Source organism: Mastigoproctus giganteus, chromosome 12 (genome assembly GCF_048544385.1).
Source record: "Mastigoproctus giganteus isolate SK-2022 chromosome 12, ASM4854438v1, whole genome shotgun sequence".
In the NCBI taxonomy this organism is placed as follows: domain Eukaryota; kingdom Metazoa; phylum Arthropoda; class Arachnida; order Uropygi; family Thelyphonidae; genus Mastigoproctus; species Mastigoproctus giganteus.
Genome location: NC_143586.1, coordinates 121,040,983 through 121,068,486, shown reverse-complemented (window position 1 = coordinate 121,068,486; position 27,504 = coordinate 121,040,983). Strand labels below are relative to the sequence as shown.

Here is a 27,504-nt window from a genome sequence, read left to right as displayed (position 1 = left end):
AAGTAGCAATACCAGTAACAGGAATACGGAACAGACTCTCTATTTCTGTCTCAATTGCGGCGGACAGTCTGGAGCAGCATAAAGTGCTATCAGCGTATTTACTCGTACAATTCGTTCATACGCGGTGCAGTAGCATCTTGCGTTCACGCTGATGGTGGACACTTTGAACGCCTGTGGTAAGTCCAACTGTTCTCCTGTGCTTGGTTGTAGTAAACAATTTTCAAGATCTAGACATAAACGGATGTCTATCTCTTTAATCACTCATTTTGAAAAAAGCAAAAACTTTTTTTTTTTTCTGGAAGCAACTTAGGTCACTGATCAGATGTCAACGTTCTGTGATTCGTTTTGTTCGGGAGGGATATTGATCAATCGACTCAACAGAAATGGTTTTGTAAACCTATGGTACAATATTTGCTTGTCCAGCTAGCTGGAGGTAGCAGGATTCTGTCCAAAATGCCTCCCTCCTTCCCCACGTGATAGCGGCGTATAGACCATCGGTGTCTGTGTTATGTCTAAAGACAAGAACCTACAGGTCGAGTTGCATTTTGTGCTGGCTAAAAGACCCTGAATAATTTAAGAGAGGGAAACCCTCCTTCTAAGATCGGCTTGTCTCAGTTGACGAGGTCTTTAAAAATTCTTGTGGACTCCGAAGAGATTTGAACCTAGACATCTCCTGAGGAACTTTATAATTTTTTTAGCTGAACAGGGATTTTCATCCAAAACGCATCATATTAGTGTTATTATTATTCGTATAGTACAAGGAAGCCACAGGCTTTTGCTGCACCGGCCAAAAGAAAAAAATAATTAAAAATAGACAAGGAAATACAATTTATGCGCTTACCTCCTCACACAGGTAACTAGCGAGGTGACCTTTGAACTTCTTCAAAGTGTCAGCTTTAACTACCTGCGAAGGCAATTTGTTCCAGTAATCAACGCGCAGCTGGCTAAAAGAAAACTTCCTACAATTTAGTCTAAACGTCTTCCCCTGTAATTCGAATTTCCAGTTCTGGAAATAAATTTATTTTCTAGTCCCGGAATTATTTATAATAGTGAAAATTTCGCATAAAATCATTTTACTAACCCCTCTTAAGGTCTGAGATGGGTTCATATCTGCTCGTATCGTAATTCTGAAATCCCTTTCTGCTACTGTTTTTAAATCACTCTCGCCAAGTGTATAAGTTATTTTGGAGTTATTATTCCCCAAGTGTAAGACCATGCATTTTACTGCATTCAAACATAGCTGCCACTTTTCTGATCATTCTTGAAGCCTTTTCAATTCATCCTGAAGGAGCGCTGCTTGGCACTTGATCATTAACGTAACGACTCTCCCAATCTTTAACATCGTCTGCAAATTTTGACATCACACCCTCCTGTCCCTTCCTCAATTTCGTTAATGAAAATCAGAAACAATGGTCGTCTAAGAACCGATCATTGGGGAACTTCTGACTTTATATCAATTTGAAGGATATCCATTAATCACAATCCTCTGCATCCACCCTGCACCCACCTGCGATTCATCTTCGAATGTATATAATTCCATGAACACACGCTTATATAGATATAATTCATGTTGATCTGTATTTAAAATTAATTTGAGGTTTATTTGGTGATAAATCAATAAAAAATAATCTACTTTCTTTACTATATTTGCTAATACGTTTCAAGTGATAACTCTGAATTGTGAACCAGTGGCTTGATTTTATTTTAAGAAACACTGATCTGTACAATACATAAAATAAACACTTCGCTGGTTTCTAGAAGGATACTTTAGTAGATTATTTCGCTTACACATCCAGAGGGGTATTCGATTTCAGCGGCATAGTTATCGGGCTTCTTGGAAAATTCTTCTAGTGGACGCTTATAGCTTTCCTCTTTCATACGTTGCGCATAAGGTTCGGTGGCATCCAAACAATGAAATGATACCAACTTGGAAACTGTTCTCTTTGGCCTGCATCCGGGAGCACATTGTGGAAGGGGTTGTGTGGTGAAACAGATCTGTGGCTGATGCTTCCTTACCACATGCACATTCTTGTTACGGTAGATTGTGCAACTTCCCTCTTCATATTTCCTTGGTCGTCTTGGTATCACTCGGGGGGCTGGAAAAGAATTAAAAATAATATTAGGTCTTCTCTCATTCATTTTATCATTTTGAGTGACTTAAGAGACAGCCCTCCGCCTTTTCCCAGTTTAGACTTTGATCCTGTATAATGTGGTCCACATCTAAATTGGGAAAAAGTGGAAGTGCGTACGAAAAGCTATTGTGAGTTTTATTCTGACTTAGTGTTTCTTTTATCGAAGCTGCTCTATGGTATAGCTGAACGAATGCTTATCGTTTAATTAATGTAGGATTTAAGGCCCATCAGCAACGTAGGCCATATTGCGCCGTATATAATGTCTATAAACGGTGTGTGTTCTGTTGTCGATTTTATTTGTTTGCTGTACGAAAAACCCGAGTTTCCGGGAGAAAAAACCGTGCTCTCCTTGCTGAGACCAACTAACTCAGTCACATTGTGAAAAAGACCCATAAAGATACCTCACTTCATCGACATAATTCGAAGTAAGGTCTTTTACACCCAGTGTGGGGCGGATAGTGATTGTGCGAACTGTGCTACCCACGAGGGCTATTTATCGTTTATCTAAGAATGTAACATGTATATAAGTTATGTTTTCAATGGAAATTTTTTTTTTCTACACCTTGGCCATGTTGATCTGCTAGCGTTCCCCCCTTCCTAGAAAATGGGGAGTTTTGGTTTTAGAGAACTGGCGGACCAACCATAGAATGCGCAGATAGAACACCGACTCATCAGGATTCGCCCTGGTGCTAAAACAAAAATACCAACGTGGGAATGTCACGTGGTATGCTGTGTTAGTGGCGCATTACGGAAAAGCGGAAGCGGTTTGACTGTGACTGTGTACTTTTACCCAAAAATGTTGTTCAAGCTCGATAACCGAATCCTGAAGTACAAACATTCTCGAGTTGCTCTTCGCTAATTTCTACAACCCTTGCTAAGGTATGTTTTACTTTGAATCACTCCTTCCGATGAGTAAATGCGGAATAGGCTATTGTTAATGTCTTTATTTTAAGCTTTGGATTTTTGCACGCCCTTTGGGAAACACAATTTAGTTAGACTTCCGAATACTTCGCTGGTTAGTTAAAATATTTTGGTGTAGTATGAAGGGGTCGGCAGTTTAAAGGATTTCTTTAATGCGGTTTACTTTTTTATCCAATTTGGTGAAGAGAAAATTATAACTTGTCTCCAAGCTGGCATAATAAATAACGCAGATTTATCGCTAATCTAATGTTTTTCCAAATTTTAATACACGCTGACATGCAGATTTCGCGCATGTGATGCAGATCATTCAACCACCCTGTTCAGAGCAAATTACGGGTCGTCTGTAGGGTCATTACGTTAATTCAATGATAACAAAAAAAGGGTAAGTTAATATATAGATGTGCGCGTTTATGTTTAAATATTAAGAAAATGTTCTCACTTTGGGTAATACATCGTTCATTGACGTCAGGCGCAGTACAGTTTTCATCAGGCACGGCATAACTGTAGGCGAAATATGTACTATTACGATAGACACAACCTTCGGGTCCCTTGAATTCGTCGTGGTACAGTCCATTGTAATCCCCGCATAAACCACACAGTTTGCCTCTGTAGTAAGGCGACACCTAGGTGGATGAGAAAATTAATACCTTTTTGCTAAGAAAATACTGACTTCATAAGAATTCATTATAAGGAATCAAATATTAAGAATGTTCATTACTCGAAGAACTCGCAATAGTTCAGGAGGAAAAGCCGCGAGTTATTTTGAAAACCTCGCGCTAAAAGGTCATAGTTACCCAATAAACAGTAATTGCATATCGTTGAAAGGTAATTTTGTACCTCAACAGTGATGGCTCTTCCTTCTGTGTACATGTATACGCCGTAATAATCTGACTTTACGCTGTACATTAATCCATCGTAGATAATTTCGAATACTTTGACCAGGTCTTGCCCTATTTGCACGGTATAGGTGTAGGAAGTTTCCTCCTTAACAGCAATTTTGGTGTCATTTACTTCAATAGAAAACTCGGAACTTGGTATCAGTTCAATCTTTGTCGGGCCCAAGTACATTTTTATTGCCTGAAAATACAAGAAACACCTGTCAGAAAGGTGCTCGACGAAGACGCCTACTTCCATAGAAAAATAGAAAAAAAAATGCTACAAATATATATTTTAAAATTAATTTCACCTTTTCGAGTGGTTCTTGAGGAATTCGCTTTGCTAAAACGAGGAAGTACTCGTGTTGTGAGCAGTCCTTGGACACCACCTTATAACAGTCCATAGATGGTAAGGGATAGGTGAGATTGTCGTATGTTTTTACGGAGGACTTTCCAACGGTGCAGAATGCTAGAAAGAAACAAAGAGAAAACAGACTCATTAGAAAGAATATTAAATACCTAATCTTTATTCTTAACTAAACTTTGGATGCCAAACGTCACGACTTTAAGATGTGCCGAAAATAAAAGGTCGCGTGAATTAGTGGATACTAATTATTATAATATAGAGTACCAGTTTGATTCTTACCATCTTCAATAGTTTTGAAATACTCTTGGACTTCGGGATAATCAGGGAAAGGATAAGTGGAAACAGGAATCCAGTCTATCCAATATGGGGTATGGAGATGAGTATAATAAGTGTTTTCGTATGGTTTGTACACCCTCACATCCACAAGAGGATCTACAACAGAGAAATTAGCTTCGATACGGATCTTATTGTCGGGGTTTTCTTTAACATACGCATCTTCTTCCATGTACGGGAACAGGTAGTACTTCGCAATCTGACTGGTTCTGTACGTGTAGTTTCGCAGATATACGGGGATCTGAAAGAAAAATGACTTTTATTCTGCTGATTAAGAATAGCTAAGGTAGAGAGACATTACACGATAAGGAAGGGTCATCGATGGTTGTGTTTCTTAGTGCGCAGTTAAAAATAACAGATCAATAAAATAAAGTAGAAATCACATCTTAGAGAATAAATATTATTAATTAATAAAGGAGTATTTGGTTTTTATATTTTCAGTACTTAAATGTCTGTCTTACTTCCGCGCTGTCACGATAATTTCTTTGTGTGTATCCTTCTAGATTACGAGTATTTGCCCATTTTATTACATTGCATGAGTAGTATAATAGTGTGGAATTCGATCGCGCAAATGCGAGGGAGCAGAGCACGGATAACGTGTCTCTCTGGAACCTGAGACAATCCCTGATTGTCTCAGGGAACAGAGAGACACGTTATCTCTCTGATAACGTGTCTCTCTGTTCAAAAGGTGGTCACGAATGACGCAAGTTAGGTAACAATACTTACGTTCTCATACTCGATGTCCACGGTGAAATTATGCAATTTTGTCACGAGGTACCTGTAATAGCGGCAATATGGAGTGAACGTCTGTCCTTCCCTACGCTCTTTCTTGCACTGTTGATAATAGTAGGCATAAATATTGTCCGAATCGGGAGTCAGTTTCTCCTCTTTTTCTTTTTCTAACCTTTCCTGCTCTTCAGTCTTGTTTACCCATAATTCCATCGTGATCTGAAAGAAATATGCGCGATAAGTTCAGGAAATGAAAGACAAATGGCAACGAAATTACAGAGTAAGAAAGAGACTTAACATTTAAGAGAAAGGGCTATTATTTTTGAGTCTTTTAAATAACTGTCAAAATACGATTTGTTGTAGGCATAAGATTCTGCTATGCTTTCTATATTAGCTAAAATAAATTGTGCTTATGAATTCCTTAAAATAAATTATTCCGTTGAAATATTTGAATGAAGAATCCACGACATCCTAGTTCACATTCTTGCACTAAGCGTAGCTCAAGTAACTTCACTATTCATGTCACAACATTACTCTGTCCAAATGGGGAAGGCAACTTCTACAGCTGCTTAGAATCAATATAATAGGCGTCTCTGGTTTGTAGAAGAATGAATTTAACTTACAATTTATTGTAAAGATAGTTTAGACCTAATTATGACAAGTAGTGAGTGACACTTTATTAGTTACACGTCACGAAATGGAGCGCTCCTTCAGACATCTCGTGTTCGCATCATGAGATATAAAGTGGGCGGGCGGATGGATGCTGTATGGGGATTCTTTAATTCTACAAGGGGCAAGGAAAAAGATTTAAATTACTCTGAATAGCAGTCAGCGCTAGCGCCGGTATGGCTTTCTCGGAAATTGTAACCCTGCTGGGGTGTATCGAGATTATGCTGTCCGCCTCCGAGCAACTCTACCACGGTGTGAAAATAAAATGTCCATAAAAATCTCGCCTCATTAATAGGATTTGAACCAAGTTTTCCACACGGAGGCCCAAGGATGGCGAGTGATTATAACCACTGTGTTGCCCCGCGAGAGCTGCAGTGATTGGTTAGGAAGTGTTATAACGATTGTGAAATGCTTTACTATTTCACATTTCCATCTTTTTCTATAATTTTGCGTCATCTGGACAGAAGACAAATACTCCTCATGGGGAGAGGTTCTCTTCATTCTCTGGAAGCCATTACTTTCACTTCAGCTACGATTCGTCATTATCCCTAAATTTGGGGCCCACGAATGACTTCCTTAATGGAAGCCCGAGAGAGAGAGAGAGAGAGAGAGAGAGAGAGAGTGTGTATCTGATCTAAACTGTAGGAAGAGTGGGGCGTCTTCCGTGTCGTCTTTTCTAGACTTGCTGTAAAGGACTCGGGTTTTTTGGCGCATTAGTATATATGCATAAATTGTCAATTCTTTTCATATGTCCATCCATCCACTTGTAATAACCCGACTCCTGGCTGGTGGTGTTACATAAAGTTTTATATTGAGCTCTTTTAGAACGATGTCGAGCTTTCCTAAATTTCATTAAAATCGGACAAATACGAGAAATCCCGCAATCTCGTAGAAATTCTCCAATTATTATTAATTAATTTCATAAATATCACATAGGCCGTCGTGTACCCGTATATTGTAGCTGAAGCATTGGATATCGTGTTTGTTGCCATGCGCCATTTGGAGGAATGAATGGGAAATATGGCGGGTGGCAGCAACTGAAATTTTTTTGTTCTCGCATAAACGTTGCAACCCCCTGCAGACGTTAAGAGACTGTGGTTCGTTAGGGATTTTATCTTCTCCTTTTTCTAATACACTAGCACACTTGATTCAGCATTTTAATGTTTGTTCGTACCATTTGTGTCATATTCCTATACGCTTAGTTTTAGGGAACTCCTTGGTGAATCTCTAATATAAAAAAGATGAAAATCATGCGTCCTTGTCTGTCCTCAGTTAAAACTTAGTTAACACGATGTATCATCTGTTACTTGTTTGAGAAGTCTGTATTTGATCCCCATTGACTAGACTAGAGGAATTCCTAAAGTTCTCTTCAAACGAGGCTGTTGTTAGATCTCAGGAAGAGGGAGAAGGGTTCCCCGTGAGTTATTCTCGATTGATTTATCAGTCTGTATAACATGAAAATCTACTTATAAACATACAGAAATAAACCGCTACATATTAAAATGTTTTGGAATTGTGCAGTCATCAAAGGGGTGAGCACTTTAAGCAAAATTTCGCCTTTTTAAAAAAAAAATAATTCTTTCTGAAAAAAAATGTTTCGAGTGATCTTCGCATACGCAAAATTTGAGCATATTTCCAAAAAAATGTAATTCCGCTTACCTTTTTATCAGAGGTGCAGTCCTTTCCAAAGTGGATATGGACGCTAGCATTTACTGATGCATTGTATGCAGTGTCGAAATCTTCGTATAATTTCTTCAAGTCATATTGTGGATATTGCAGATACCCTGAAGCACAGACCTGTAGACAAATAAAGAATTTTCCATTAAACAAAGTTTTACAGCTGTTAAAATTTTAAAATTAAATTTATTTTCCAGATGTCACTTTTTTTTTCAGTGTGCCGGAAATGGAGGTAAGAACATGAATTATTTTCAGGAAGAAATGTAATTTAATTTAACTGACTTAAAAAAGAACAGTACTACGAAAAGTGCACCATAATAGTCAGCATGTAATTAAAATAGATACAACGGTATTGCAGCAAAGGCTGCAGACCATGATACAGATTAGGGCTTGCAAACCGGTTTTATAAAACCGGTTAAATTGGTTTTCATATTGAGTTGTTAAAACCGAAACCGAGCTTCTAAAACCGGATTCGAATATTTTCTTAGTTAGCCCTCGAATATAGTTTTTTGCTACGCACATTTTCTTTTGTTTGTTCGTTTGTCTGGATCGTTCAACTGCTTTATGTTTTAAACATGTTTTTTATTTTATTTTATGTTTAGGTACGAATCTCATGGGCAAGTGGCCCAAATCTAGGAGGGGTACCTTTTATCTTCTCACCTGTATCATGGCACGATGCAGGTGTACTCATTTACGACTGAGTGATCGGAGCGATAGCGTAAAAGAAAATGCTCAACATTTCTCCGTTCCATCTATCTTGTTCGCCAGGCAAGTTATGGAACACGCCTTATTGATGGTTACCAGCTAGAAACAGATTCGCTAAATACTGAATTAAATTTCAATCATAGAAAGTTTTTGCTTCTTTATTCCTGTTAAATTTGCGATCAAATGTTCTCCAAAAAAGCAGCTTCACCAAATTTAGCTTTTATGTAATTTTGAAAATACAATAGATTTAATTGGGGGGAAAAAATTGCGAGTAAATAAATAAAAAAATTCTTTCGTGAAAGTTTTGAAAGTTGCCTCGTTTAGACTCTTCATTCAGTGCTTGCGGCAGTGACGCATAGTATTGTGCCTTTGTTATCTTCAATATTTTTATTTAAAATTGTCGGTGATATAAATTCCTACTAATTAATATTTATTACTCTTAATATGTCTAAGATGAAATCAAATGTATGGAATTATTTTGCTCGAAAAAGCAAAGAGGAAGCAGTTTTCGAAATGTCAGAAGATAATGAAGTCGTCTGGAGGATCTACACCATCTTTGATGTTGCATTTAAAGAAAATGCATCAGATTGACATTAAACAAGATAACAGTGAACCTCCCGTAAAAATGGTAAGAACATTAGAAAACTTTATTGTTAAAAAATCTAGGGAAGAAAAGCTTTCAAAATTAGCCGCTTTAGATGGATTTTCTTTTAATTCAATTGCCAAGAGTGAGTTTATACAATCAAGCCTTCGCCTTCACAGAAATAAATACGATAAATTACCACCAGCCTCAGTGAATGGAATTAAAAATATGGTTCTGAATTATTATAAAACTAAGAAAGAACTCATTCAGCATTTCAAAAATTCATTGACTTTAGACGAATATACGTCTATAAAGAATAAAAGGTATATGAATATAAATATGCATTCAAAAGACAATCATTGGTCGTTAGGTCTTATTGAGATTAATGGTTCACTTGATAGCAGAAGAACTGAGCAAATTGTGAATGGACACTTGAAGGAATTTGGTTTGAACTTGGCTGAGGATATTGTTGCTTGCACCACCAATGGAGCAGCAATGATGATTAAGTTTGGCAAGCAAATTACGCCTAATCATCAACAATGTATAGCCCATTGTATACATCTATCAGTTATAGATGTACTTTATGAAAAAGCAATCAATTATGGTGCCACAGTCTCTGGAAGACTCTCCCGAAGGCAACGAAGAAAATGAAAATAATCAAGAAAGTAGTGATGATGAAGAAGTTGAAGAAAGACAGCAAGGCCTGCTTTATCAAACCGACTTTACCGATGAGCTCCTTTTTTTCTTCAATCCAATGGCCAATATTGCACAAACTATTAACAAAGTCAGAAAACTTTGCAAGCTTTTTCGAAAATCGCCTACCAAAAATGAAATATTACAAAATTTTGTTAAAGCAAAATTTAATGGGAAAGAATATAAACTTATATTAGATTGCAAGACTAGATGGGATAGCACATTCTATATGATTGAGAGATTTTTGAAATTGAAAAATTGCATTACAAATGCTCTATGTGCAGTAATGTCAACTGAAGCTGTGTCTGATGATGACTGGAAAACACTTGAATTGCTACGTGAAACTTTGCGACCAGTTGAAATGATTCTGAAGGCTATATAACCTCAGAAGATACAGACTTACTTAAAGCAGAGTCTTCAATAGAATTTCTGCTTGCTAAGCTTGATACAGCAGAAAACCCATTTGCTTTAAAGTTTCACCAAAGCCTTTTGCAGCGTTACAATGCAAGACGAAATTGCCAAACTGTGGCTTTGCTGAGCTATCTACACAACCCCAAAAAGTTTAGGAAAGAAGATTCAGGTTCAAGAACTTTTTGATTTTCCAAGTAAGCAAGTTTTGAAAAAGCACGCTGAAGAGATTTATCAGAGATTATTTGCAAAACAATCCGAAGGAGTCTTAGCGTTGAATGAAGAAACTGAAAATAAACGAACTGTTCTTTTGGAAGAAAACAAAGACTCGTCTAGTTCCGATGTTGTAGATACACTCATGCGAGAATATGATAGTGTAATAAAGAGATTAACTGAAGAGCCTTCAAAATATCCGAGTGAATTGGAAATCAGCAAAGAATTTAAACTTTTGGAGCCAACTAGCAGTAGAAGTGAAAAGCTGGAGAAAGTTTATAGAGAACTGCTGACCATTAAACCAACAAGTGTCCAATCTGAGAGAGTGTTTTCGATCACTGGTCTCTTTAACACAAAAATAAGGTCAAGCCTATCAGGAAAACTGCTTAATATACTGTGTTTTTAAAAGATAATTTTCAGAAAAAAGCTGAGCAATAAATAGTAAAGTAATTTCCCCAAGCTGTTTTTTTTCACATTATTTTTATTTATTTATTATTGAAGGGCTTATCAATTTTTTTGTTTACTATACGAGAAGATAGTTTTTATTCAAAGGATTTGAATACAATTTGTAATTTTGTATAATCTCAAGCTGGTTACTTTTTTGGAGCATTTTAATTTTTTTATTTTTTTTACTATAAGAGGTGATAGATTTTGTTTAAAAGATTTGATTACGATTTGTACAATCTACCCAAGATAAAATAAATACCTGTGTTATAAGCTTTTAATTATTTTCCCTAAGTCTGAGAAAATCGGTTTTAAAACCGGTTTTAAGAGTAAACTTCGGTTAAACTCGGTTTTGAAATTTCTCGGTTTTATGCAAACCCTAGTACAGATCCAACGTGGGCCTTAAAGATTGTTCGAACACTGAGAGAATTAATAAAGACAATGCGTAAGTCAAATTTACAGTCGGAGAAACACTGATTTGAACTTTGGTATGCAGTTTGCGGAGCGTCAAGCAAGATTTTGGATAATTATTATCGGTTGGATTATTACAGCAGGCAGAAATTATGGAAGGCATCAAGTTTGAGGATGTTAGCTGAAAACCTTTTAAAATATCTGAAATTATACATGCAAATGAGACACGCGCCCTTCAAAGAAGTGGGGGAGAAGACTGTACCCTTATACTAATGGTACTGATATTGCTGAAAACATGTTTAAAATTCCGCGTTTGAACTGACTTCAAAACTTGAGTCACATTCTATTGAAAATCCTTATGGTGAAAGTATTTGTCTTTTAAGGGTGGATTTCGTTTTTGAAAACAAGCAGAAATCATTCAGAATCAAGAGAATAAAGTAAGCGGCATAAAATGTTTCTAATCGATTGTGAGCTGGAGTATTGTTGGGACGAAGAAGCCAGTCACTAAGCTGCAGGTTACTCTTGATACGTCACACAGTATCTCTCATAAGCTTTAGAATTTCCATGTAATATATGTGAATGAATTCTGCACGAATAATGCCACTAATTTCAAAGAAACAAATCAATTTACTTGGGTCTGGGAGATCGAATTTTCCTCCTTTTTCTAAATTTAGTTAGCCATCTTCATCGCAACTGATTCGATTTAAATTAAACAAACCTGTGACCTGCTTAGAGCTGAAAATTATCCTGTGGACGAGTGGACAACTGCTTTCTCTCTCATCATAAATGCCTTTTCTACCTGCTTGTTTTGTGCCGCCAAGAAACTCATGCTCTTTTCATTACTTCATTCCCATATGGTTCTTTTAAGATTTAAACTGTCCACTTGCGGATTTGTGGGGGAAAATAGGTATTAATTTATCTCTAAATAACGGCCAGTTTTCTACGCTGACACTAATAAACAATTTAGTTTGCCACAAGCGGAAGTAAAATTTAATCAAGTTGATGATTTATTCATAATGGTAACTGTTGTAGTGTTGCAGTTTATATTCCAGCAGCTATTATTTACAAAGGATGTATTAATGACACCATTTTTCATGCTTGGATCGAACAATTGTCTAACTATAATGTTTCTGGAAAGTTCTTTGCTGCTAACTGCTGGATATATGAAATTCTTAATTGCTCTGGAATTTTATGTAAATCGTGTCTTCCATCACATTGCACCCGTGAACTGTATTGTATCCCCAGACATTAGATACAATACAGTTCGCGGGTACAATACAGACAAGTCATTTTTAAACCACTATAAGTTGTTATTAAAGAAAGCAGTGCATCAGCGGGTGTTTGCAAATCCAAATAAGCCTCTTTCAAAAAGTAGAGTTTGGAGATTGCAACAAACAGTTTTGAATTCTGTCTCGGGATTTAGAGGCATGAGCTCTATCCACTCAATAGATTTGCTGTTAAAGATCTCTAACTAGCAACCTCAGATTTTTAAATTCAAAAGAAGAAAATGTTAAAAGTGTTTTCTTCCGGCTGCTTTGAGCTGCATCCGCATCGAGGAATGAAAAGCCTACGCATCGCTGCGTAACAACAATGAAAGCATCAGAGTGCCATTGAAATAATTCCAAAGCGTAATTCAAATATTTCAACAGTTTTACCATCTATAATGAAGCAAACAGGACTGGTATTAAGAAAAAACAAATGAGAAAAGCAAATATTAAGCTCTTCGCTTCTCCAGATCATCTCAATCAAGAGCGACGAAGAAAAAAATGAACAGAATAATTAGAGAAACAAATGCAACGGGCGTAAAATGAATAAATGGTACAGAATCGCCATGTAAAAGGCAGAAAATAATCCAGTGGGTCTCAAAATATCCTAGATCTGCTGAATCAGATTGTAATGAAACTAAGTGATATGCTTTAAAAGAATGTGGAAAAGAATTTCCCTATTTATTTCGTATGATGTGATCAATACACGAAGGAACCAGTTTTTTCTTGCTTCTTTTGTGTATCGTGGCCGGGATATCCAACCAACCGGTTGGTTCGGCACCATCGTGATATCCAGCCCGAGGCGGGGATCGAACCCGCGACCTTTGGGTTGCTGGGCAGGCACTTTACCTACCCGGCTAGCCCGGTCGGCAATTTCCCTATCATTATCCGAGATGGCCCATTGGATTGAATGCGTGTTGTACAAATTATAGTTTAATACAGACCATAACTTTTAATTGCATAACGCTTATTTGTCTAAAAAACAAAAATCACAAACTGTTTCTTAAGCGTCAATTACAAATTTTTCCGGTTAACTGCATTACGCTTATTTGCATATAACGCTTTCTTTTTTGCATACCGAAAGCTGAGTCGAATTTCGCATTTTCTAACACATTTTGTAACGGTTAATGAAATAGTTGGTTTTTTTTTTACTTTTCGCTTAAACAACGATTACATTCAACACAACATTCATGCTAGATTTTCCAGTCTATACACATATTTACTTTACGAACTTATTGGCTACTTGTTTTCCAAGTCGATAACGTTTTTAATTCTTCTATTTTTTAAATTCTCTATTAATCATTAGTTTTTTTTTAGTTTTCTGCTCTCCGAAGATGTTTCCCACACAGAGATATAAATGCAACGTAATACGTACAAGATATCTATGTTACATAAGTGCATGGTATAACAAGTTCCTTTCTTTCTTTTCTGTTGTAAAGAAGCTGAGTGTAGCCTACAGTCAGGTGTACTATCTTGAATCAAGAACACTGAACCCATAACATATTTTAAACGTTTTATTTTTTAGCCAGTGAGGTCACCAAAACGGAAGTACTTAATCCTTAGAGAACAAGTCGCTAAGTTATCAGGGACTTGGCCAGTAAGTTGTCGCAAAATGAAATAGCAAAAAAGGTATGGAATATCACAATTGCGAGTGTAGCGAATCAAAACAAATCAGGAAGTAATCGTGGATCAATCTATAAGAATTGCTAATCCGAGCAAGAAACAACAAAGAGAATCAACCAGAGAAGATGTCGATGAAGTCCTATTTTGTTGGTACGCCAAGCTCGTCCTCTCACCATTCCATTTTCCAGGTTAATTCCATAAAATATCACATGGTAAAAATTAAAGTCAAGACAAAGAGGCGGCGAAGCATTGGCTATGCAATGTTTGGCCTGACAACCATGAGCATTACAAAGCAGGGGACATCTATAATTGTCATGAAACGGGGTGGGTATATTACCATTCCTTCCCAGACGGTGGTCTCATGTTCGCAAACGAAACACCATCTGGAGTCAAGGTGAGCAAAGAAAGAATAACAGTTATCGTTGCGTGTAAACTGGACTGGAACGGATAAGAGAAAGCTGTTCATTATCGGTAAATCAGCCAACCGATAATTGCGTGGAGTGCAATCAATACCAGTGAAATATGCGTCCAACTGCAGCTCTTGGATGAACTTTTCTGTATTTAAAGAGTGACTCATATAATTGGACAAAGATATGGATAGGCGAAAGCGTAAGATAATAGTGCTAGATTTCTGCTAGATAATTGCAAATCCCACAAATCTGATCTTAAGATTGAAGCTGTGGAAATTGTTTTTCTTTCCAAAACACGATCAGCCCCATATAATCATTAGATCAAGGAATTATTAAAATTTTAAAAGGCTATTACCATAGTAACTTTATGAGAAAGATTATTTTCCGGATTGACAGCGGGAGATTCGATAGTGTAGCAAAACTGAAAGGTCCATTACACTGCTTTTGCAATTTCACCTCCTGTTCAATGCATGGACTCTAGTTAAATCCGAAACAGAACAGAATTGTTTTATGTCCAGCCTTACTTCTGATGTGTCTGAAGTTTCTGAGGGATTTTTAAAGGACGACGTGCCCGATAACATGGATGAAGAAAGGTACGGAAGATACATGAGAGGTAGACGGCGAAGCATCAACCGAAGGGGGAAATCACGGATAAGGAACTATGTGCTGGTCTTGGAAACAATGAAGATGAAGAAGAGGAAAAAGCTGTTGCTAATCCATCAAATACAGTTGTGATTGAAGCGTTAGATTTCCTTAGGAATCGCGTCTATGCTAGAAGACTACTTCAACCGGGAGATTATTTGCCAGCTTTAGAAAACGGCGTAAAAGCAGAAATGTGCAAAGCTACTGAGTAAAAATGTTTATTTGTTTTTTTTGAAAGTACACAAAAGCAACCACCACCTATTTTCGAATTGAGAACGTTTTCATTTCAATATTCTGCAAGTTCATTATGGTAAAACTGGATATTAATTTAAAACTTATTGCATGCCATTTAGTCATTTTGTAGACAATGTATTATTATCGTTTACATTTATATTTTTTTGATGGGTTTTGATCTGTTTACTTAGAGTTATTATAAAGTATTTGCGTTTTTGTGGGGTTTTTCTTCAATAAAAAATACGTGAAAAATTTCTTTATTTATTCTATAAATTATTAATATATCATTACGTATACAAATCACCATGTACCTGTATATGAAAGATATTCATAGTGCCAACAGGTGCATCTTTGGCGTCATGGAAACTCTTGGCCTGTTATCCTGTAAGGTCTGTCCCGATAATGGCATATTTTACTTTGGAAAAATCGCTGTGAAATTAAGAGTTGTGATCTGTATTAGCCAATTGATGAAAGGAAGGGGACTTGAAAAAGTGAAGCAGTATTACCTGTGCTTTGGCATATAAATAAAGCAGAAATCTTAACTAAAGAAAAAGAGAAGAGGAGGAGACTTACCTTAAACTCTTCTGTCTCGTTTCTGGAGAAAGGCGTCCTTTTTAAGTACAGTCTGAGTCTGTGTTGCAGATCGTCTTCACTGTAGGCATACGCAACTTCTCCTTCAATTTTCCTTTGTCGATCACCCTTTGCGACGATCTCTGCTTTCAAGACATGCGCATTAAATGGACCTTGAGCCTCGGGATATTCGTAATCGGAAGCATCGAACTCAGCAATGGCGGTCGGATCTTCCTGTCCACTTATTTCCTCTTTGTATTCGTAAGTGTACACAGCCACCACCTGGTAAAAAAACAACAAAAAAAACATTTTAGATTAATAATTGACAATTCATCCCGTAAAGCAATAGCAGCGTTCGTAACTTCGATACATAAACATTTTAAGGGCATCCATACCTCTTTAGTTGAATCCTGTCTCGCTGGAGTCAAGGATACATCCACATGAAAGGGATCCAGTGTGGGGTTCGTGTAGTGGTAGAACGTCTGTTCACGTACAGTTTTATCGGTAGCAAACCTCCACCAGGAACCGAGATCATTCCACAACGATGTATATTTACTCTTCACTTTTAGACCAAGGCCGAACTGCTCGTGAAGGTACTCATCTTCTATCTGTAGTTCAATAAATGCGGTTGATATTTAGTACTGTTACATTGCATCGATCGGCTTAGTACTATTTGAGAAATTATATTTTATTTATTAGAGAGAGAGAGAGAGAGAGAGAGAGAGAGAGAGAAAACGCATCAAAAATACCTCGTCCATGACATCTTCTCCGTAAAGAGGCGAAATGCTGTCCTCAACCATGGGCACCCATTTGGTATACGGGTGGATGTAGGTGAATGGTTCGAGGTGCTCATGGTACAACTGGTGTGGAGTTTGAGGTTTCCACGTGAAGTTCGCATGCGGAACGGTGAGGTTGACATGCAAGTCAGCATTTACAGGGATCGAAAATATGGTGCGACGATTTGAACCGATGCCAAGAATGACCTTTTCCCAAGGAACGACGACCGACAATATTTCATATATCTCCTTATCCATTCTGTTGAAAAGAGAAAATAGTTTATGCACAATAAAAAATTTATAAATGAATATTTCTGATAAAGTAAACCTTAAAATTGTGTTTATAGATTACTATAAAAGTTAAAAGAACTTTAAAGAAAGTAAAACTTTATAAAATTTTAGAAATTTTATGAAAATTTTGAAATCTGGTTAGGAGTGAATTTTCATTATTCCAAGAAATTTCAGATAAGGTTGACACTGTTACCTTTTATGAAAGTCTTAAAAAAATATTTATTACATATAAAAGAGCAATTGAGTATGTGTATTTAAAATGCTCAGTCCAATTTACGGCCACACATCATGTGAATGCATAATTCTGAACATACGGGAACATAACAAAAATAAATTTAATTTTTAGGTTGATGTCACCATTAGCTAACCATTATGCAACAGTCTTTGGAAAAGGGATATGACACCTTCATGTCATATGTCACTTCCAGCAGTGAGAAATTTACTTTCTCATTTCTGAAAAAATTATATATTTTCACTGCAGATTATAACTGATTTATTCAGAGGAATGCTCAATTCCCCCCTTCCCCCATTACTCCAAACTTTGGGCTTGCGTGTTATGATTTTTTTAAACTGAAAATATATCTGGAAGAAAATCAATTTCATATTGGCAGTGAAATTAATGAATTTGGCCTATAATGGTGCAAATAACAAACTGAAACTTTTACAGTGAGGCAATTGAACTGCTAAAAAGATGCCTAAACAGTTGCTTCAGGAACTTTAGTCAGTAAACAAAGACTCCAATTTCATTTGACTCGCCCTCGTACCGTCTTCAACGATGTTATCTCTGTTTAGTTTTAAGTGTTTCTAAAAATTTTAGCGACTGAAAAATGAGGAATTCCGAGTACTTACACTACATGTCCATCGATGGCAAAACTAATTTCAGCTGGTGCTTCCGTCTTCTCCTTAAACACGTCTGGCTTTACATCGAACTTCAGATCGTTATTTTGGTAAGAAATATAAATAGGTTGTCTGCGTTCGAACACAGAAAGGAAGCCGAGTTCTGTTGGAAACACAGACATCATGTCATCCGCGAGGTAGAACTGTCTGTAGTGGAATTTTCCCAATTCCCTTAATTTAGCCGGTATATCTGGGATCCATATGGCATCTGGAAAGACAATACACGTTACCGATCAGATATATATTGGTATGGTTTCATCTTTTAAACGATTAGGACCAGGGTATTTAAAGATAACATATAACGAAAAATTCTTCTTATAGAGAGCAGTATTTTGCCTATTTCACCGATTTGTTATATGGAAGGAAGTGAGAACAATGTGATTTTATTATTTCTTAGCTCAGTGTCTGGTGACCTTTTATTCCTGCTATCATAACATACCTGCGGGGCAGTCTTTGGTCTATGGAACAATAATCCAGATCCAACATGATACCCCCGAAACTTAAGCTTCCGCAAAGCGGACGGTTAAGCGGCATCCATCGGGATGCCACAAAATGTTGGAAACCCACCAGACGCACCTGAGAACCAGACTTATTTTTGGCATCGATCAAACTGAAAAAAAAAGGAAAAGAAATAAGAGTGTAACCAATGTCATGTTATCATCTTTCCTCTCTTCTTTTACCTACTTTTTCAAGAATTTGTTCAACCCCTCTTCTATTTTGATAAAGTTTATTCAAATAGTCAATCGCTGTTTAGCTAAAGAAAAATATTGCGTGTTCTAAAACTCATTGGCTTTGATTCGTACAGTTGAATAAATCCACAGAATAAATTGCCAACATCAATTAGAAAAAACGTTCCGTCTGATACGTACTTCATTTTGTTTGTTATATCATAATATTTAATCCTCGACTGGACTCGTCGTCAGCAATTTCAGCGTACCGATAACAAAATATTATTACAGTACTACAGTGTAAAATCTATTGTGTGCTTGTCCCAGTTGTATGGACCTTGGCCATGTGTTGTGTCTTAAGTAGGGCGACTCCTGAACTCTAGCATACCCGTCCATGTCACGAGGAGGCAGGCCACAACTGTGCACGTACTGACCAGTTCAGAAGAAGTAATCTAGAGATCCCGCATCCACAGGAAGGCAGAAACCAATCGCCTGCGATTGCAGTACCAAAAGAAAAGAAAAAAAAATAGTAAAATACTACTAATAATAAAATACTGAAAAAGAAAAAGTGACAAAAGCAGTGGAACTATAATTGCATAGCGTTATAAAAATAGCGGCTCATTTACAGCTAAAAATATTTCAAAAGACAATAAAAGTGAAGACAAGGTTTGTCAGTAAACATGCAGAGTGTGAGAGGCGTTGATATTTCCGTGTACATAACGAACTTGCTGTAACTATTTGTTACAGTATCGCATATTTTAAAGGAAAATTACTTAGCCAAGCTAAGTGGCTATATCCGCCCATTTCCGCTAGAGAGGCGCTCAGAGGGTTTAATAAATAAAGCTTCGCTGTTATCTTGAAAAATGCTGGAATACGGTTAGTTCTTTGTTGTCTCAGATTTCCATAAATCGGGCAGTAATACAGCACGTGCTTGCAATCCGCTAGAGCCCCACGAAAGCAGCGGTCCGTGAAAGATGAAAAAAAAAAAAAAAATTAAGTTTAGTTTTGATTGGCCCACGGCCAGTGATGACATGATTTGGAAAAACAGTCGAGTGAACTATTTTTCTGTAGACTTATTTAAAAAGTAACATTTGATATGAATTGCTTTGTTACTAGCACTTTTGTGTAGAAACTAAAACCTTTCCATCTATCTTGCCGTCAGTAAAACAAAAGCTGTAAACAAGCGCCTTCTCTGACTTTGGGTCAGCTGAAATATTTACTGTGATACCATCAAATTCTATTGGCGTATTATTTCTGATATGGAAACACAGACCTCTGTAAATTAGATAGAGGGGTGGAACCAGAAATTAGCTGAAGAACAGCTGTGGATACTGTTGTGCAGAATTTCACCACCGACCCCTCAAACAACATCAAGGCCGAGAAGAAGCGCCTCACTGCATAATTGCAGCAGGTCTAGCAGGCTAGGTGGACACACTCTACAAAAAGGAAAAGTCACCAGAAAATTTATTCCTACAATAGCAACAGTATACCCGAAATTTCCCACATGGTTCTCTTATAAACGAGGTTCCACCGGTTCCTGTTGCCTGTTTCAGCTACATGCTTCCATTGCCATTTTACTTTTGTAGATAGTTTAAATGTATTCCAGTCTAAGACTTTTATATATATCTTGAAGTCGGTTAACTTCTTCAATAGGCCAAGTTCTGCGTCTACGTTGAAAATTTCGTCTGGCGTTTGTACTGCCTTTCTGTCTTGCGTGGATTTCCTGGTCCACCAGAAGTCTGACTTGGAAACTTGAGCTTTCTTCTCGGTAGACTGTCCTATAGCTTTCATAAAAGCGTTCTGAACAGAAATGACAAGATCAAAAGCAAACATTCCGTTTAGAGCCTCATTGTTACAATCAACTCAGAAACAATGGCGTCCTTAAAGCTGTCCCAATTTACTTTTCGAAGTGAATAACGGTTTATATCTAATAGGAGATTGAAGTATATGTAGCAGGAACAGATATTTTAAATAATATAGTTTTATAATCGGACACTATCCAATTGGTGATTACCTCCCACGAAGAGATCAGTGCAGTAGCGGAGCAGGAAGCTAATGTGATATCAATGTTTGATTGACCCAATGAGTTTGAGAATGTGAAAAATTTCCGTTGTTTATTAATTATAATTAATCTTTGGGTACCGACCTGTTATCAGACTATAGTTGTGTACATTGTACAATTTCAGGAACCACTAATTCGGAGAAGAAATAAAATATGAGAATAGCTGACTGAATGAGAGATTGAAAGAGCAAGGAAGAACATTATACTGTCTTTGGTGAATGTGAACGGTTCCCGTCTTCCATCTTCGAGCTAAGTACAATGCAGTGGTTTCGTCACTCGTTCGGAGTGACAAATGATTGGTCTGAGTTTGAATCTGGTCATAGACTGGAGGAATTTCTCAAGTTCTCCTCGGGCTGTTGTTAACCGATCTCTGACAGAGCGAGAGTTTTCCCGGAGAATTATTCCATGTTTTTCAGCCCGTACAACACAAACGTAGCCCAGTGGTCAGGAGCGGGAGTGCATAGCACGCGTTCCTTGAGTGGACCGGGGTTCAAGCCCGTGACTACTAAATACGATAAATATTTGTAGTGACAATTTATTGTAAACTCTACTGACTTGGTTGTCGTGCCGGAGTATAAATAGAAAAAATCGCCCGTGAGCACACATTTCTGTTTACCTAATACACAATGTACATCATGGTCTAAGTCACCAATACGCCTTTGCATAAATATGCATTACGTAACTTTGCACCCATGAAACTTAGAAAAAAAGTAATGTTAAGGCAGAGTAAGAGCCTTCTTCTTCTTAATCGAATTTATTATATATCGAGCCGTACATTTCTTTAAAACTTCTTGACGACAAAGCTTGGCTCGAAGATGGAATTCAATGCGGATTCATCAACTTAGCCACTTTTAGGAACGTTCGTATACAAACTGTATTCGTCAGGAGTATATCGTCTTCACTATGTCCATTAGCTCTCATGTACAGAGGGATTCCCGGTGAACTGATGTTCATGAAATTTTATATTTGGGCTTGTTAAAAATATTTGTCGAGTCGAACAAAAAGTAAGTGTTCTATAGTTATAATTCTAGTAATTAATTGAAAAGGTGATAACTACATTTACTTTTCATTTGTATTAATCAAAGAAAAAATATATATATTTAAGAAAAAATCGTAATCGTAAGAAATGTTACGCAGTGCATTAACTACTTTTTAAATTAATTTAGTTAAATTAGTTAAATTAACTAAATTTCATTAGTTAAATTTTTAGATGCTGGGGCTCAATAGAGCAAAGTCGTAATAATATCATTCTTTTCCTACAAATTAACTAAATAAAACCACGTTCAAGTGTAATTTCCTAAAAGTTAGTGTATGTCCTATACTCAATAACAATGTTATTAATTATTATCAATTCTAGTGTATATGAATTCACTGGAACATTATTCATTTATTTTTCAGAATATACTGTCTGTGATAGGAATTTCTCCTATTATTTATTTATTTCTCTTTGGACAAATATTTATTTTCATCACTTAAATACAGGGTGCTTCATAACACCATGCTTTCAGTATCGATTCACATATGAAAAAAAAGTTTATATGTCCGAAATCGCTTCGTTTCCCAGTTACAGCTTTTGTGTGTGTGTGTCCCATAAAAAAAAAAAAAAATGCATGTTGGTCTCTGGTTAGGCAAGGCACGGTAAGTTATAACCATTTAGGTACGGTACAAAGCTTTGTTAATTATGCATAGTCTGGATTAATTTTGATGTGCATAGTCTGGATTAATTTTGAAAATTGTTTTTACCGTTCATAATCGTAACTTCTTAGTGTAAAACCAGTTCTAAATGCAGTTCAGTCGGGCGAGGCATAAACCCTAAAAGTGAGGGGGGAATAATTTAGGCAATTTGATCCACATTGTTCCACCTTTGTATTAGCGCTCCACCTCATTTTAGTTCAATAGCCAGAGATTATTTGGATGAGTATTCATTCCTTCATAACTGGAGGACCACTGCCCAGGGCCTAATTTTTACTTATGGAATCATCGGAAATCCATCATTTATGCTATACTATCCAATGAAAACACTGAAATTCTTCGCCGAAGTGTAGAACAGCATGAGCCGTGTTCAGGCGTCTATTAAGCGCAAAGCGGCCATTTTGAGCATGGGTAAGGCGAATAATTCCTGAGCACAAAAAAGGGTGAAACTTGGAAACAAAGCGATTTCGGGAACACCTTTATATAATTTTTTTTCCATTATTTTCAGGTCCTGATTCGATCCTGAATGTGAAATACTTTCTATATTATATTTTACAGTCATTATTTTGAGCCATTTAAGGAATATTATTTTGTAATTTTATAGAAATATTATTTCTTTGTTAATTCTTTGAAGATAAGTACTTTTTTTTGACTTGAGATCATTTTATAAACACAATTCCTTAAGAACTAAAGAATTAAAGAACTGAACCTACCATTCTCAAAGAATTTTTCAAAGGTGCTCTCTTCAAAATGGAACAAAGTGAAAGTGTTTCCCATGAGCTTGGCGTAAACATGACCATCGATAGGCTCGTATTCGCGAGTAGCGATGTGCAACTAGAAAATAAAGTGGAATATTATTTATTTGATTTAATTCAATTTAATGGAATATTGAATTAAATTAAATATTAAATTAAATCAAATGATAATTAAATTAAATATTAAATCTCGTCACAGATTGTTTATCCAAATAATCCATGATGAGATAAACATTTTTTTATGGAAAGAAGAATATCACTTCTTTGTGGGAAAGTGTCCGTTGGAGACAAGAAAAGTTTAGAAAAACTCCTATAGATCGTTTTTTGCTTTCTTTGTCTAGACAAATAAAACAATTATCTGAAGCCGCAATTTGACAAGGCTCCACATTTAGTGATTTTCTAATAGTTTCATATATTTCACCTTCAAATAGGCCTCCAGGGCTGAGAAAATAATCACTCATAATAATTGCAATAAAACACACTAAGCGGATAAATGATAATAAATGATAGAATATTTGTTAATTAAGATACAGGGTATCAACAATCCTCCGTTACAAAAGTAAAATGTATGTGAATAGGTTAAACAATGCAAACTTGAAACCATTTCCAAGTCAGGTTTTTATTCACCAACCGCAAAATGTTCGCGATGCAGTAGATGCAGCATAATCGCAAACTGTAATCATGGTAGAATTTACAAATCCCCAGGAGGCGCCCCGACCCTACTCGGGATTGATAAATTCCGCCAGGATTTGGTTTACTGAGGTTTATCGACTGCAGTTTGCCACCGTTGTTATGTAAATTTAGAATATAGTTTAATAAGAAGCCACCGAATTGACCTATATTTGTGCAATGATAATACCTTTGTACAAAAAAACATGTGGTACCTGGATGTAGCGAGCATGCACCCCATAGATATCCTTGCAATAATGTCAACTTGTCTCTGCCTCCCTCCTGATGAGAATAGATCTGCTTTAATTTAATGTTATTTCCCTAGTTTTTGCCTCAAGAACCATCTTCAAAGCTGTCGGGCTGTCAACACTGATCCATTTGGTTACATCTGATTGAGACTTACCAGAATCAAGAAGTGCAATGCTTGCCTGCGCAAGCATTTAGACACATAATGCATTTCATGGGACCCTTGATCAGGTTTAGATCACCGAACGAGGTCACGTTTTGAAATCAGCGCCATCATTTGGGAACGTAAGCGAGCCGTTCGTTGTACGCGTAAAGTGTCGGTGGAAAAATATGCTAGGAAGTAGATGTTTTCTTAAGTTTTGGTAAGTGAATTTCCGCTAAATAACAAATAAACGAAAATTGTTTTATTTTGCGTACCTTTCCATCTACTTCTTTGATGTCTTCGTGAACTGCTTCACGAGCAGGTGTCCGGAAAATATCGAATATAGATTTCTGGAGAAGTCCTTCTGGTGGAAAGAGCTTATCGAAGATTCTTTCTAGTCCGACAGCACGATAGCCGATAGCAAGCGTATCGTACGTGTGACCATAGATGATATCATTCATCCTCCAGTGTACTGATCGTGGGATGTAGCTGTAGTTACTGGCAATAACCGACAGTTGAAAGAGACCTCCATAGTGATAGTCCTCTGTAATAGAAAATATCGTATTTATTTTGCTGGTTATTATTATATCTCTTTCACGAAAAATGAATTCGGAAGTCAACAATTATTTAAAGTTAAGACTTCAGCAGAGATAAACCATTTCCTGTTCATAATGGATATACATTTTTACTGAGTTTCGTATTTTCAAAACTCTAATTAATAAATTAATTAAAAACCTAATTAATTAGCATAACTTTGAGCAAGAATTCAAACTTTAATTACGCTACAAATGTGCTGTTTTATGGTTGAAAATCACTGCTCTAAAATAAGAATTTCGCTTTTGATAATCTGTAAACAGAATATGAAAAGCGAAATGTGATCATAAATTGCTTAGTGATAATCTAAGTTCTTACCATCGTACTCTATATCGTAATAGTTTTGTGAGTAACTGTAGTCCATGCCATCCCAGGTGGGATAGAATTCATCCAGAAGGTGGGCAATCCTAGTGATGTTCCATGATCTACAAATAAAACAAAAATAAATAAATCACTTTCAACACTTCTGGTTTATTTTTAATGAAGTGATTTAAAGATATGTTCTGCTATTAAAACTTGTTAACGGTGACCTTAAAGGGAATATTGGAGTTGGAATTATTGAAATGCATATAATACAAGGCCTTGTATTTAAGTGGTTGTAAGCTGGCTATTAAGATCGCCTTCCTTCCATACCGCATAGAAAAGGTCACGGATTCAAATCGTGTCTCGACGGTAGGAACTTTTATGAACTTTTTTCCCCATGTTTTTTCTTTCACATTCATAGAATGTGATGGGGCCTTCACCGACTGGAGAAGGCCCCATCAGTACGTAAGATCTGCTTGATTATGGCAGTGTACTTTCTGATTTAGAGCTGAGCTACTGAAGGTGTGGATGAAAGAAAAGTTTGGAATCTGACTTGACTGAGTGGTCAGCAACGTATGCTACAGCACTCTCCCTGCTGACCACTCAGCAGAGAGAGTGCAATAGCACACGCTCTTTGAGTGGACCGTGGTTCAAGCTCGTGACTGCTAAATACGATTAATTATTGTATTCATGATTTATTGTAAACTATTCTGACGTGGTGATCGTGTAGGAATATATAAAGAAGAGAATACACGCAAATACAGACACCGTATGCTGACGCCCAATGGCCATAATTTCTTTGGAATTTAATACACGCCTAAGAGGCATCGACATAAATGCTACAGACTAACAGAAGACAGAATGCTCAGATTTGATTAAAGGGGAGTTAACCTGCTGAAATGCAAATACATTTTTGCAATTTACTAATAGTAATGTTCCAGGATCTACAAATAAAACAAACAACAACAACAAAAAAAAAGAAAATCACTTTAGACTTTTGTGTATTGATTAAAAAAGGTTAAAGTCTTTAACACTACCAAATATTGGATGGGGGGGGGGAAGTATTCACAACTTTTAAATGAAAGAATAGTTTATTAACTATTATATGTGTCGAGAGAATAACATTAACGTAAAATATCACAGCGAATTAATGATTATATATGCAGTGCGTTACATTTCTATTTCTTGAATTAATTGATCTTTTCTTTTCTATGATTAATAGAAGAGGATAGTAAACAGCTAATTATCATGTTGCCAATTAATTACTAATTGATTAACTAAAATATATAAAATTAATTGTTTTCACTAATATATACGTTTATATACTTTAGTGAAAACAAATACCTCCTCAAGGCAGTATTGACTCCTCGTTTTGTAATAGTTTAATAATTAAATAGCGCGTGAGAAACTCATATTTCAGGCAGGCCCTGTGATTTAATAAATTAAACAATCGTAGTATACTGTCAACGCTATCGTAATGCATTTGCTTCTTTTGTTTACTCTAGATTTTAATACATTTGAAATATAAAGTATTTAACGTTTCTGCTCTGATTCATATAATAAGCAAATAGTAATTATTCTATAGTACTAAAATAGTACGGTTTATTTTTGTATCTCCAGATACGAAATATACCGTCTATTCGTAATCGGGTACTTACATGGATTCATGGCAAGGATGTGTTGAGTTTGCCAAGGTATATAAAGTGCTGTACACGTAAGCAGCCACTTGGATATTATCTTCGCCCTTCAGAGAACGAATTATGGTTTCCAGCTGTGCAGCGGTTGGCTGGGCAGTGATGATCTGCATAAATGCAGCAAGCCTAACTTCGTGGTCTTCAGAGGTATCAAAGTACACCGGCATCAGAAGAGAGAGAACCTTAAATACACATTTGTCGATTAATATATATATATATATGTACAGAACAATTAGAATTGGTTGATTGTTAAAAATTATGGAAACGTATAGAAACCAGTTACAAAATACGAAAGTTTATTTGTTGGTTTCCAGCAACGAATTTGGTTTTAATGTATTCAAGCACTAATGCCACTAAACGGTGTTAGTAGTATTAGTATTGCACTACTCGAAAAAATTAACAGAACAAAATGTTTTTATTTAATATTTTATTATTAACAGCGCCGAAGGCGAATATTTGATATTATAGGCAACCTGGCATGCAAATTCTGAGTATCCAATAGAAAACCTACCACCTTACAGAGCCTCACATTATGCAAATTATTCATGCCTATAAAAACACGGTTTCCGATCACATCACTTCATTCACATCACATCACTACATTCCCGTATTTTGGCTTGCTCAGTGGGTTAGCCACATCTCCAGTACTCAACATTCAATACAACCCACACATGCACTGTACAAAATTATTATTATTATTATTATTTTAGGGTTGCCCGTAATTAAATACATTAACCCGTATTTGTGTCTGTAAATTGCGTATGTTCTATGGTCGATTTTCCTGTTTTGCTGGACGAAAAAACCCCAGTTA

At 36.4% G+C, this 27,504-nt stretch overlaps 1 protein-coding gene across 1 annotated transcript in view; it reads right to left on the bottom strand.

Moving 5' to 3' along the window:
* Positions 1 to 39: 39 nt before the first annotated feature.
* The window catches only part of LOC150077376 (uncharacterized), a 105,193-nt gene continuing 77,728 nt past the window's right edge, over positions 40 to 27,504 (bottom strand). Inside the window, exons 39-53 of the mRNA XM_090385880.1 lie at positions 26,658 to 26,875; positions 25,015 to 25,121; positions 24,378 to 24,646; positions 23,004 to 23,124; positions 17,821 to 18,076; positions 16,654 to 16,939; positions 16,300 to 16,512; positions 15,908 to 16,186; positions 7,686 to 7,823; positions 5,355 to 5,576; positions 4,575 to 4,869; positions 4,240 to 4,397; positions 3,891 to 4,130; positions 3,493 to 3,676; positions 40 to 227 (exon numbers count right to left, since the gene is read on the bottom strand). Coding sequence (XP_090242006.1) covers positions 40 to 227; positions 3,493 to 3,676; positions 3,891 to 4,130; positions 4,240 to 4,397; positions 4,575 to 4,869; positions 5,355 to 5,576; positions 7,686 to 7,823; positions 15,908 to 16,186; positions 16,300 to 16,512; positions 16,654 to 16,939; positions 17,821 to 18,076; positions 23,004 to 23,124; positions 24,378 to 24,646; positions 25,015 to 25,121; positions 26,658 to 26,875 — 3,174 coding nt within the window. The remainder of the gene's footprint in view (positions 228 to 3,492; positions 3,677 to 3,890; positions 4,131 to 4,239; positions 4,398 to 4,574; positions 4,870 to 5,354; positions 5,577 to 7,685; positions 7,824 to 15,907; positions 16,187 to 16,299; positions 16,513 to 16,653; positions 16,940 to 17,820; positions 18,077 to 23,003; positions 23,125 to 24,377; positions 24,647 to 25,014; positions 25,122 to 26,657; positions 26,876 to 27,504) is intronic.